A 12,139-nucleotide genomic window follows, 5' to 3' on the forward strand; every position below is an offset into this window, starting at 1 on the left:
CAAGTCTTAATATACTCAAAAAAACTAGATAGGATATACACCGAACCCAGTAGGTGAGGTGGACCTACATAACAAAACTAAATCGAAATTCCTTTAACCCAAATACATTAAAATTCTAAATACATTCACTGAGACGGTTCTTTAGTTTCTTCATCCCACAAGTAGGACTTTGTTCTCGATTGTCTATTCGTAGTCGGCGTAGCCTCACCTCCTTCTCCGTGACCCTCTTTGTCTCCAGCCTCATCATGTTTTAAATCCATGTCTGCTGCACAGATGCACTGTGTCGTTTTTTTCTGGCCATCGCCTGCAGCAACGTCCACCAAGTGGTTCACCTCCCACCATATCGCGCCCCCAAGCATGTTCAAGAAATAAGGAGGCACTCCGGATTCTCGAAGGAGATATCTGAAATTTTTAGGCATAATGTATAAAATTTACTTGTTTATGTGCAGCGTAAAACGTGATCTGTTAAGCTTTGATTTGGATCTTTTTGGATTTTGCCTTTGTTTTTGTACGTTATTCCTACGTTCAGAATGTGATAACTCTAACTGTACCATTACTAATTACCAGCAACTAGGCATACTAGTTAAAATAATTTAAGTGAGTTATTAATTTATCAAACATGCATTTGGCAAACTTGGTCTTACCGGTTATGAGTATTATGTTATGCCCTAGGGGGCTGAAACGTGCACACTTGCAGTGGGACTGGTCCACAAATTGAAAGTCACTTAACGAGCTATAGAAAGAACTATATGCTTGGAGTTTCTCTGAAAGATCGCATCATATCCGCAACGAAGTGATCCGTCAGATAACTATAGTCACCGACATAGTTCACCTAGTTAGTAAGCATAAGTGGTAGTGGGCTGGTCATATCTGTCGAAGAACCGATAACCGATGCGGTAAAGGTGTTCTGCATTGGAGACCGTGACTAGGCAAACGTAGTGTAGGACGCCCTCCTGCTAGATGGGTTGGCGACATGCGCAAGGTTGCCAAAAGCTACAGATCCCAACCTAAGCTTTAAGGAGGCTTAACTTACAGGTAGAATTCTTCCTCCTTCAGCAATTCAGCCCTTCGTTCCCAGTACCTCTGTAGGTTTGGACTCATCTTTACTATACTGTCGAGTTCCTCGAGATTACCGCTTTCACCCGGCACCGTCTCCGATATGTAACTCCCTGTAGAATCAGTAAAATTACCTCTAAGAATTTTTATCCTATTTCACCATAAACAGACATTAGTTGAACAAGTATGTATAAATGTAAGTCATGATACGTTACCTTCTCCTGAAATAGTCTCTTCACAAACGATTTTGGCTGGATCGGTAGTTAAAGAAATCTTGGCTCTTGAAGAAATATCGTCAGCTATTTTGTGTTTCAACTCATCATAAATCCTGAACAAGGAACCGTTGTTTAAGAAAAAAAATCTAATAGAAAAATGTTGTTTATTAAGTCTTATTTAACTTTAATTACTAACCTCTTTCCGAGCGCTTGAAGAGCTTTGTGAGTCTTTCGCTCAACGTGAGCCCTGTGATCTATTATAGGATTTTGAAGTATAGCATGACAATCTGATTCCATCACTTCAGAGTATTTTATTATGGCTTGTACAAGCTCCCTTGCACCTTTTAGAGAGGCTCTATCTTCCCCCCTCCACTGTTGTTCTAATATCCTGAAAAAACATATTAATCGAACACATGTAGCTACCTACTTAATGAAAAAGTATTTTATTAGTTATGACATATTTTTTCTGCAGTAGGCGACTCCGTAAATAGGTATATTTCACCTAATCAGTAGAACCCTTATAAAAAGTTTTAATAAAGAGCACGCTTTCAAATAAAAACAAGGGTCTTAATAATACCTCAACACAAAAGCCCTGGGCAAAGGTGGAAACACAGACTTAGGCTTTTTGGGTTCTGGTTCAAAACGACCGTAAGGTCTCATCCAAGAGTAAAAACCCTTCTTACAATCTTTCTTCAGATCTTTAAATGTTAAATTTTGTGGTTTGTCGGTAAGTTTGGAGTCCATCAGCCATTTCTATAAAAGAGGAAAAAAGGAAACTAATCTAAATAATTGATTGGAATTCAGTTTACTGGCTATTTCTCTAAATAGACGCCTACGTATTTTATACTTAGTGAACAGTTCAAAAATAACTAGCTGTTCCCGCGCGCTTCGCTTCGCCTTAAAAAATTTCCCGTGGGAATTTCGGGATGAAAAGTAGCCTATGTTCTTTCCCAGGATCTAAACCGTATGTATACCAAATTTCATTCAAATGCGTTCAGTAGTTTTGGCGTGAAAGAGTAACAGACAGATACTTTCGCATTTATAATATTAGTTAGGATTCGTTAGGATTAGGTAGGATAATAAACGTTTACCTCGGTCTCAGTTACGAAGAGAGGGTATAAGATGGAGACGAGGCGGCGGTGGTCACCGAACGTGTCGTAGCTATTAGTGCTGCACCACGAGAATCTCTCACAAGCCTTCCAATACTCTTCCACAAGCTTCCTGTTTACCAGCTCTGAACACGACATATTTCTGTGTGTTTAAAAATGGTAAATATTAGGTCGGTAGGTGGTACTTTAGTCTTGAAAACTGTGACCATGTTAATCTTTACTTTACTATGGAAACGGTGTGAAACAAACATGGAAGGGTTGCGAATAAACTCCGATACACGGATGGCTAAGGTACCAAGTTACTATGTAGCTGCTATGTATCTTTACGGAACTATCGCATCACTTAAATACATAGCTTTACGCGAGATGAAGTCAATGGGCCCGGCCAGATTTGTCAAATATAAAGTACCTACCTAAGTATGTATGAATTTAATTAGGTACATACCGTTTGAGGACGAAAAATCTTAAAGATTTAGCCAGGATTCTCTCACGGCAGTCCCTATGTCTCGGTTCCTGTTTAATTTCTTCAGTCAGCTCGTACTCGGCCTGTACTGTGCTTTTAGAACTGCTGCTATCCATGCACGTTGAATGCTCTTTGGCTGATTCTTGAGAAACATTGTTTTCAAGAAGACTTAAAGCTGTAATAGTTTTTTTATTATTTAGGTATTCATGCGGCAATTTGGCCGATAAATAGGAGTTGTCTATACTTATGGCGACCGAATTGAGCAAGCACTCGCTGAGTATTAATTGTGCGGATGGTCTCGGGTGCGATTCCCGACGACGGATAAATACTCTTAGATCTTGCTTTATTTCATTATTTTAACATAACAGGTAAGGGTTGCTCATACATAGCTAAAGAGTACATCACTGGACTACTGATATTATTTGTGCATGTTTCACAATGTTTGGCATTTTGTTGCATCTAATAGGTACTTGATCCTATTTTGTGAAATATAATATACCGTATTGTAATAAAATAATGTATGGACTTCTACTATTAGAAGTAAATTAAGTTACATAATAACATGAATAAACAAATTACCGCCTTCATTGTTTGCAATTAATCTTTTGCAAAATGAATCTTGCATTTGGAGCCAAGGGATGTCCATTTTTTCCGTGTTGTTGATATTGCTATCAATGTGATCTATTTGAATATCGCAGGTAGTGTGTGTTTTACACGTGGGGCACGCTTCATAATCAACATGTAACATGTTCCCATCAAAATTAGCTACTGTATCATCATCAAGTTTCATGTGAAATATGTTATTGATGTCAATTGTGACAATCGTATTGTTGGGGGAAACAATTTTAATGTTGTTGCTGCATCTATCAATACTCACAGTAGCATAGTTATTATGCTCAATAGTATATTCAATATGTACACTGATATACCCATCCGATAGATGAGGCTCTTCTTCTAAAATTTCTTTTACTGTTTGTTGTGAAATATCTGCTTCACTATGAGATTTTGAAGATAAACTGCTATGGACGTTATTTTCGAATAATTTTATAAACTCTAATTCTTCTTTAGTCCATTCGGGATATATTTCTTCTTCTTCAACAATAACGAATGTAATTATTCTAATACCATTAGGAAATGTTACTGTTTGCACTCCATCACTGTTCCATAAAATATTTGTTCCGTCACCGCGCCTCAGAAATACTTCTCCTAAGTTATAATCAGTAGCCGTTCGCGTTAAAAGGCGTCCTGATGAAATTAGCTCTTCATCAATAAATTCGTATTTCTCACCATCAGGTTCTATCAGCTCATATTTTTCGATTAAAAGATCGTACGTGAGTTTTGGGACCGGTTCCGTTTCAGCTGTTTCGGAGATTTTGGGGCTTTTTATAATATTTTTATTGTTTTTTTCTTTACTTCTTGATGAACTAGCTGCGCTTCTTATATCTTCATTATCTTTTACTATAGATGTTTTTCTATATTGATTTATATTTATGTAAGTTGCATCTGGTTTGCATATTTCAATTTGTCCAGTAGATTTGAATATGACTACTTCTCCATTTAAATTTATACAACGCGTCTCTTCTGTCGATTTTGGAGGGTTAGAAGTGTATGTTTGTTTTATATGAGATATTGAAGGAGAATCATCGTAGACTGTTTCAATAACAAGTCCATTCGGCCATGTTATATAAAGAGTATAACATGGGTGACTATCTCTAATTGGCTCACTATCAAGTTTATCGTAATTGGATTGTGCAATAGTGACACCTTTTTCTAAATCATTACCAATAAAACCATTTTGGGTTTGTTTTTTCATATTAATCATTAAGTTATCCTTGCAAATAATTTTAAATGATTGGCATACTTCTTTTTCTTCAGATGACAGTAGCTCTCCCAGTATTTTGTGAACAAATATTTCGTTGTTTCCATTGCCTGTGACAATATTTAAAGCAACTATTTCCACATTATTCGGAATAAGTAAGTTGTAATAACTTCTTACCTTTGTGCCATCTTTACTGTAGTAACTATGATCTTTCCCAAATGCTTCTACTCTTCTATCCCCTAAATTGTATCCTGAAAACGGCTTTAGATTTTTTTCTTGTATATCATTAACAGATACATCTACAGCGGGTTTCGGTTCTGGTGATGAATCTGTAGTTCTTTTAGAAGTCTTTTTCTTTGATCGGCTTCGATTAGAGGTAGCAGTAGAAGTCATTTTAGTCGATGACGAAGGCAAAGATAAATTATTATTATCAATTTGTACAATATCTTGATATTTAAGAGAACCTTCCAATATTATATCCATATCAACTTCAATCTGGTCTAAACATGGTGTCATAACAACAGTTTTACTTTCATCTTCATTGGAATGCACCTGAATTCTTGCATCATGTTTTGCTTCTTCTGCTAGTATCCAATCATAATAATCTTCTAATATAAAGTCAAAAAAATCTTGTAAGCACAAAGCCGTAGGAATATGACTTCTCCATTCGTGGCGATATAAGCCGTCTGAATCGTGAGAATCAAAGAACATCATCAATATGCAGTCTGTCACTTCACAATAACTATAATTGATGCAGCTAAATTCATTAAACGCATCTAGAAGTACTTGGTAAGCGCATATATCTTCAAAATCTTCATAGTAATCAAAATCGTCTATGAGATGATTTGTAGAAACTCCTGTTTTTATTTCTTCTGTAGTAATTAATTCAGTAATATCTGGACACTCGAATAGTGCTTTTATGAACTTTGTTTCTTCATCATCTTCGGAACTTACAGTGCTGGAGGGATTTAAAGTTTCACTTTGACTTATATTTGGAAGAGATGTGTGACTCCCGCTTGCCGATGAAAATCTCAAAATCGGTTCCGCCATTAAAGTGCGTTTCAGATAATTCTTTTTAAATTTTGAAATAGTTGATTGTGTTTTTTCTAGTTCTTTTAACGAGCTACGATTATTATATAACTTCTTAAATATCAATATATGAATAAGTCTTCTCAGTTCCGCAGTTTCTACATCTTCTCGCTCAAAACTACATAGTAATACGTTCACATGAAAATTTATCTTTGCTAATATGTCTTTCTTTATTGCATGGAAATTATACCATAATCTGAATAGTGGAAAGTGTTTTAAGGATGATACTATGATATTACGCAGATTTAAGTTCCCTAGATGATATGTGGTATGTCTGGCTTTGTCACCAAAGTTAGTTATTATTGGTTTATCCATACTTTCGAATTCTTTGCCATAGGATATACGATAGGTTTTCTTTATTTTATCAGTCTGGCAGAGAGATTTGAAAACTTCCGATACAACGTGTTTGGATTTTTTTATTTTCTCGTTTCCTTGGATCTGTGATGAACCATGAATGTTTAGATTCGAAGAAGCAGAGGAAACTGCAGAGTTTGTATCCTGTAAATCCACAGCACTCATCATACTATCTATTATTGAGTAAATTGTTGTGCATTCAAAAGGTAAATTTACTAGAATAGCTTGATAATTTTTTAACAATATTTCATTATCGTTTAACTCCGGCAATTCATGTATTTCAATATTATCGAGAAAGTTCATATGTTGCCTGGTTAAATCTTGGACGTCATACATAAGGAAACATATTTCATCATAGATTTTTTCAGATTCAGCGGTTAGGTCATCAGAGTCCCAATATGGAGGAGTGTATAGAATAAATGCTGTATTTTTCAGAGTATCTGCTGTATTTTTATCGATTCGCAACTGAAGCAAATCTTTCCAAAATTTCAACGTTTTATCCATTATTAAGTCAGTTTGACTTTGACCTCGGTTAGTGGTATGTGTTAGTCCTGAAGGAACTTTATTTATTGGCATCTCTATCCTTACTTGTACAACTGCAGTTACTGGAATTCCGATACTATTTAGACATGAAGGAAGGTATGGATCTGAAAAATTGGTGACTGCAATGTATAGGTTAGGACCATCAATAGGATAGTCTTCCACATATACTCTGTCTCTCCATTCCTCTCCTCGAACCCTAAGTTGGGTATGGAACTTTTTGTCTTCATCGTGAACATTTTCTCTTTCGGGAGATATTACTTTTTTACCTTTTTTGCCTTTCTTAGCCTTTTGTTTTGGTGATTTAGGAGGTTCTTCAGTGACATTTGCCTTGACATTAACTGATCCTTTGACTTCTGCACTGCCTAGCATAGTAGCAGATTCTTTTTGCAATCCTTCTCTAATTTTTATCTTCTCTTTCTTGATATACAAATACTCTTCTATTAACTTCAGTATAAGATGCTTAATTATGAGGGCTGTGAAATCCGAGGGGATTTCAGAGTTTTCTTTTATGAAGTTTTGAGCTTCTGCGAAAACTTTGTTTTCATCTTTAGTATCCTGTCCCAGTTGTTTGACCATAAAATACGTTTCATTTTTGCTAATATTCTTTATTACAAAACGCTTATCTGTTTGTGAAAAAGTTTCAAACTTTTCAAGATAAAGCCGATCTTGAACTCCGCCAGCAGCATCGATTATTATCACTTTTACAGGGCACTCATCATCAAGTGGCATGTTTTCAATCAGGGTTCTCCAGCTACCTGATGCATCTTTCTTGGTTTCCTTTTCTTTACTTTTGCCTTTCTTTGCACTCTTAGCACTTTTAGCACTTTTAGCACTCATGTTTACTGGTATTACTATTTTTCTATAGAATCTACATCACCAGTGCAAAATCATTGAAAAATTATCCGTCTCTGATTTTTACCTAATAATCTATGCTAATAATGACATTAAAGTTTGTCACCATTGGTCACCATATCCATATTGCAATGACAAAGGAATAAAGATTATTATTCCTTTGTCAATGCCATATTGAAATATTGAACTTATTTGTTTGTCACATTTCAGTTTATTTTATCCTCAGAATAATAACGGACTCGGGCAAGGAACATTATTACTTTAGTAACGAAAGGACAAGGATACCTACCAAAAGTAATATACATAATTCAATGGGTACCAATCAATCGGTATCTTATTTTAACATTATCTTTAACCATAGGTAGATAATAGGGATTGCAATCGGGTCCGGCGGGTCCGGTAATCCGGTGGATCCAGTAGGTTTTTGGTGCTTTATTATTCTACGAAATACCGTATACGTTACGTATTTGTAAAGTTATTGGCTTTCTATGGCTTATCGGCTATTAAACAGACAGATCCGCACATCCGTATTCCAAACAATAGAAGTAGGTAATAATAGTGTAAAAATATTTATTTAATAAAAAATGGTAAATGATATGTAACAAATACTAAAGTAAGTATACTAAAATATGTAGGTATGTATAAAAACAATATTTTTTAAAATAAGATGTTGTAGATATAAAAAATACGCTCGCGGGCAATGAAAAAGTTCAAAATACCACGTTAATTTAACACAATTTACTTTTTTGTTATACACATTCTTCGTCTAGTAATTCTATTGATTGTTGATAGAGTTTCATCTCTATATCCTCTTTTGTTGGATGTTTTTTTTCTTTACGAGGTTTCAAATTTAACGTCTTTCTTTTGGATAAGTTGTTTTTCAGCCTAACATTAAATGTGTTTAGTACTGCCGCTTCTGTCTCAATATTGTATTCGTTAGGAGCAGGATTTGTGTTAATTTTACTGTTAAACCGTGGAGTTTTATACAGTGGTCCACACATGAAGGCCGGACGGCATTTGGGTCCATTCAGTTCGTAGTAGCCTGGGCCAGGAGACGAACTCTTTCCACAAATCGAAACCCAACTATACCATGGTAGGAATCGGCCATCAGATGAATAGAACGGTGCTGCATACTGTTTTTCCGGAGGTCTCTCTGTTAAATATTTGTTCCCGCATGGGCAATTTAAAAAGTCTGCAGGACTTGGGTCATTTAATTTTTTTATTAGAGGTTTGTATAGTTTACTATTTGATTTGAATTGCCAGGTTGGGTTAACACAGGGTTCTTTTTTAGGTATTTCTTCTTCCTCGTCAAGTTCTTCATCACTAAAATCTTCTGTAGGATCATCTACAAATCTTTTTGACGATACGCCGAATGGTGCAGTTGAGCAGTGCATAAATGCGCAGAGATTAAGTTTAATGTTATAGTCAGCTGGGCCAGGTCCTTTCTGGTGTTGGTTCCTGAACCTGGCTGCCTTGACGCCGAAACCTGCAGGTGCTGGTAGTTTTACATGAGGACACTTCATTTCACACGTCTGCGAATCATAAAGTCGCTTGATATACTGGTCTGCTGGTCCAGGTGTAATTTCGTATTTTGATTTAGGGAATCGTTCCGCTTTGCCCCCGTAAAACTTTAAGTCTGGACACTGTGGATTTTTTACATAATAACTTGCCGGTCCAGGGCGACACTCTCGTAATTCTAAATCCTGTACCATTTCAATGTATCTTGGCTGCTTTGATGACATACGATGGTATTCCCGTATTCTTTCATTACAAATTTCTTGAGCTGTTGTTTTTTTTTCGACATGATAATCAGCAGGCCCCGGTCTGGTTTCAAGCGATTTTATTTCGCGTTTCGAGGTCCATTTACTCCATTTACAGCCATGATAGAACTTAGTAAACTCATTAACGGTTGCGTTGTAAAAGTCAGGATTTGGTTTATTCGGTTTCATTAAAACGTGACGGCGTCCAGGGGAATGTGGACACGAACCGATGAAAAGCTTCCTTGGAACTTTCGCCTGGCATACCACTTGTTCTGTAACTTTCCCCTCATCACAAATACATGGGCTCTCTACTCCACATCGACATAACAGTTCTTCCATATCTTCTTTGCTAAATAGTTCATAAGGAAAACGTGGCGTCTTTGACTGCAATGATGTTCCTAGCGGTATTTTATCCCGGTACTTAGCATAATATATTGCTTCAGTGTATAGACTACCATATTTAAGCGTATCTCTGTTTTTTGAGGAATTAAATGGGTACTTGTTTTGCTGAAACGGTTTGCAAATCTCATGTTCGTAGGACCCAGGGCCTATAAAAATATCGATATGTGGTCCGGGAAACCGATGTTCTAAATTATACGCCATCGTCAATCATAGGGATATTACCCTAACCATAACGCACTGATTTACAAAATGTGTTAACAAGGATATAGGTACTACAGCAAGAAATATAAGTAGGTACTTCTCTAGAAGTATTGTAGCCGGCAAATAACTAGTTAACTCCCCTAAACTTTTATGCAACAATTTTTCTCGGTTTTCCCCCTCAACACCCGTTTACCCCCACAAGTACATATACTCTTTAATCCATAGAGAAAAGAACACTACGTTTTAAGAGATGGGAGTACAAGGGAAAAAAATGAAAAAAATACTTGTATTATTTTTTTTTATACACGCGTACTAAGACCTGGTACCAACAAAACAAAAATTATGACATACAAAACTGCCAACATAGCCCCGCTGAAATAGTGATGTGGTTCTTATGGATATTTTTTATCGATACCTAGTAAAAAAAAAGTGCGTGTGTATGTATTAAGTACTTTAATTTCAGTTTTACACAATAAGATTTCAGTGTTACACATTGACACCAACGTTAAGTCTCGGTTCAACGTTATGTTATGTTCCTATTTGAACACAAAAATATAATCCATAAAATAAACTCGAGATTTTCCGTTGACGTAAATGCTATGATATAATGTTGAAATAAAATAAAAGAATGTCTAATGGTCTAAGTTGTCCCAAGTGCGCTGGTAGATTTCCAAGACATCATGCGCTAAATGACTTGATTAAGAGGGCAATGGTCATGGCGAATATCCCGTGCGTTCTGGAACCACCAGGTTTGAGTCGCACTGATGGGAAGCGTCCGGATGGACTAACGCTGGTCCCCTGGGAGCGTGGCAGAAGCTTGTTGTGGGATGCCACATGTGTTAGCACGTTTGCAGCTTCACATTTAGCAGGAACGGCAAGAGTAGCGGGCTCGGCGGCTGAGAATGCCGCTAGATTAAAGCACCAAAAGTATACGGATTTAAAAAACCGTTACTTGTTTGTCCCTGTAGCAGTGGAGACGAGCGGAGTTTGGGGTGGTGAAGCTAAAGCCCTCATAAGGGATCTAGGCCGCCGTATTGCCTCGCGAGGACATGATCGTCGCTCCGGGTCGTACTTGGCTCAAAGGCTCTCTCTTGCTATTCAAAGAGGTAACGCTGCAAGCATTATGGGTACTTTTGGGCCAGGTATGACTCGTGGCGGATTATTAGATTAATTTAATTTTACTTTTTACTTTGACGAAGCATGTTACGCTGACGATGACGATGTTCTACACAGAATGACGAAGATTGTTAATATTTATTTATTTTGAAACATTTACAAGTAAGTATAGTTTAAAATATATATTTTATGAAATTAAAAATACAAATAAAAGTGGAAAAATATAATTATATTTATTTATTATAAAATAAAGTGTCTGCAGTATAAGTTCCACGCATGGAATTGTGTTCTTAAAATGTTGTAGCAGAAAATGATTGCCACAAATTCGTTTAAGTTGATGTAGCTTTTCAATAGGCACATAAACCAGATCCTCCTTACCGGTCATCTTAACCCACTGTTTACATCTGCAAACAACATTTTTATCATTATTATTAAACAATTAAATATGATTTAAGTAGGTATAATAAAAGTCACTGGTAATTTTTGTATGGAGATCCGAATTTGATTTTCGCTAATTTCCAAAACTAGTAGACAAAAGTTGTTCTGATTGATGAGCTGTGCGAACTAATGATAAATAAAAATATCGATATCGATAAAAAAAATATTCATGCACTATTGTTGGTTGTGCTGACTACTGCTGACCCTCCAGTTATTTTATTAGACTTTAACTTTTTTACACATATAAATAATCTAAATCTTATGCTTTAGCCTTTAATTGTAGCTTACCTTTCCTCATCCAGTGGAAATTTGGCCATGAAAATTCTTTGAAAAGGCTCTTAAACCACATATCACAAGTTTTATAAAACATAATTATTATCAATAATATCAAGCAACACTAATAGTTAGGTATCTCCACACAAACACTGCACTTATCCACAGTAATAATAATATATAAATAACTGTTAAATCTTAATCTGTGTAAGTGGTGTATTCGTGTAGCTCTGAATAAATGTCTTTTCTTTCTTTCTTTCTTTCTTTCTTAATTTATTTATGATTTAAAATTATTTTTAAAACTAAACGATTGACTGACTAACACTGACAGATGACAAAAGCCAAAGATGTCTATGATAGCGTCACAGGGGTATAATCGTGACAGTTCTGACATTGCGAAAAAGAGACGCTTAGCTACATTAAGCGTAAGAAAAAAACGTTAAGCTGTA

General features: G+C 36.0%; 2 protein-coding genes and 1 long non-coding RNA gene across 3 annotated transcripts; all 3 read right to left on the reverse strand.

The window, feature by feature from the left end:
- Positions 1 to 34: 34 nt before the first annotated feature.
- On the reverse strand, positions 35 to 7,553 carry LOC105387096. The gene is made up of 8 exons (XM_011557772.3): positions 3,423 to 7,553; positions 2,826 to 3,018; positions 2,363 to 2,522; positions 1,849 to 2,024; positions 1,468 to 1,659; positions 1,272 to 1,384; positions 1,034 to 1,169; positions 35 to 402 (listed from the first exon to the last, which is right to left on the reverse strand). Exons 1-8 carry the CDS (start codon positions 7,483 to 7,485, stop codon positions 126 to 128), a joined length of 5,310 nt encoding a protein of 1,769 aa, XP_011556074.3. The 5' UTR covers positions 7,486 to 7,553; the 3' UTR covers positions 35 to 125.
- Positions 7,554 to 8,068: 515 nt separating this feature from the next.
- LOC105387095 (sperm-tail PG-rich repeat-containing protein 2) lies at positions 8,069 to 10,044 on the reverse strand. Its single transcript, XM_011557771.3, has one exon. It carries the CDS (start codon positions 9,861 to 9,863, stop codon positions 8,250 to 8,252), a length of 1,614 nt encoding a protein of 537 aa, XP_011556073.3. The 5' UTR covers positions 9,864 to 10,044; the 3' UTR covers positions 8,069 to 8,249.
- Positions 10,045 to 11,259: 1,215 nt separating this feature from the next.
- Positions 11,260 to 11,743, reverse strand: LOC125491328. Its single transcript, XR_007268233.1, has 2 exons — positions 11,706 to 11,743; positions 11,260 to 11,383 (listed from the first exon to the last, which is right to left on the reverse strand). It is a non-coding gene; the product is annotated as an uncharacterized LOC125491328 (long non-coding RNA).
- Positions 11,744 to 12,139: the final 396 nt, after the last annotated feature.

Source organism: Plutella xylostella, chromosome Z (assembly GCF_932276165.1).
Source record: "Plutella xylostella chromosome Z, ilPluXylo3.1, whole genome shotgun sequence".
Classification (NCBI taxonomy): Eukaryota; Metazoa; Arthropoda; class Insecta; order Lepidoptera; family Plutellidae; genus Plutella; species Plutella xylostella.

Bases quoted from the DNA above. Each gene is read 5' to 3' on its own strand.
- LOC105387096 (XM_011557772.3), bottom strand. From the start codon at position 7,485: ATGAGTGCTAAAAGTGCTAAAAGTGCTAAGAGTGCAAAGAAAGGCAAA. The intron at 1,660-1,848 runs GTATTATTAAGA...ATGTTTTTTCAG, and splicing joins CCCAGGGCTTTTGTGTTGAG to GATATTAGAACAACAGTGGA. The intron at 1,170-1,271 runs GTAACGTATCAT...CTGATTCTACAG, and splicing joins AGAGACTATTTCAGGAGAAG to GGAGTTACATATCGGAGACG.
- LOC105387095 (XM_011557771.3), bottom strand. From the start codon at position 9,863: ATGGCGTATAATTTAGAACATCGGTTTCCCGGACCACATATCGATATT.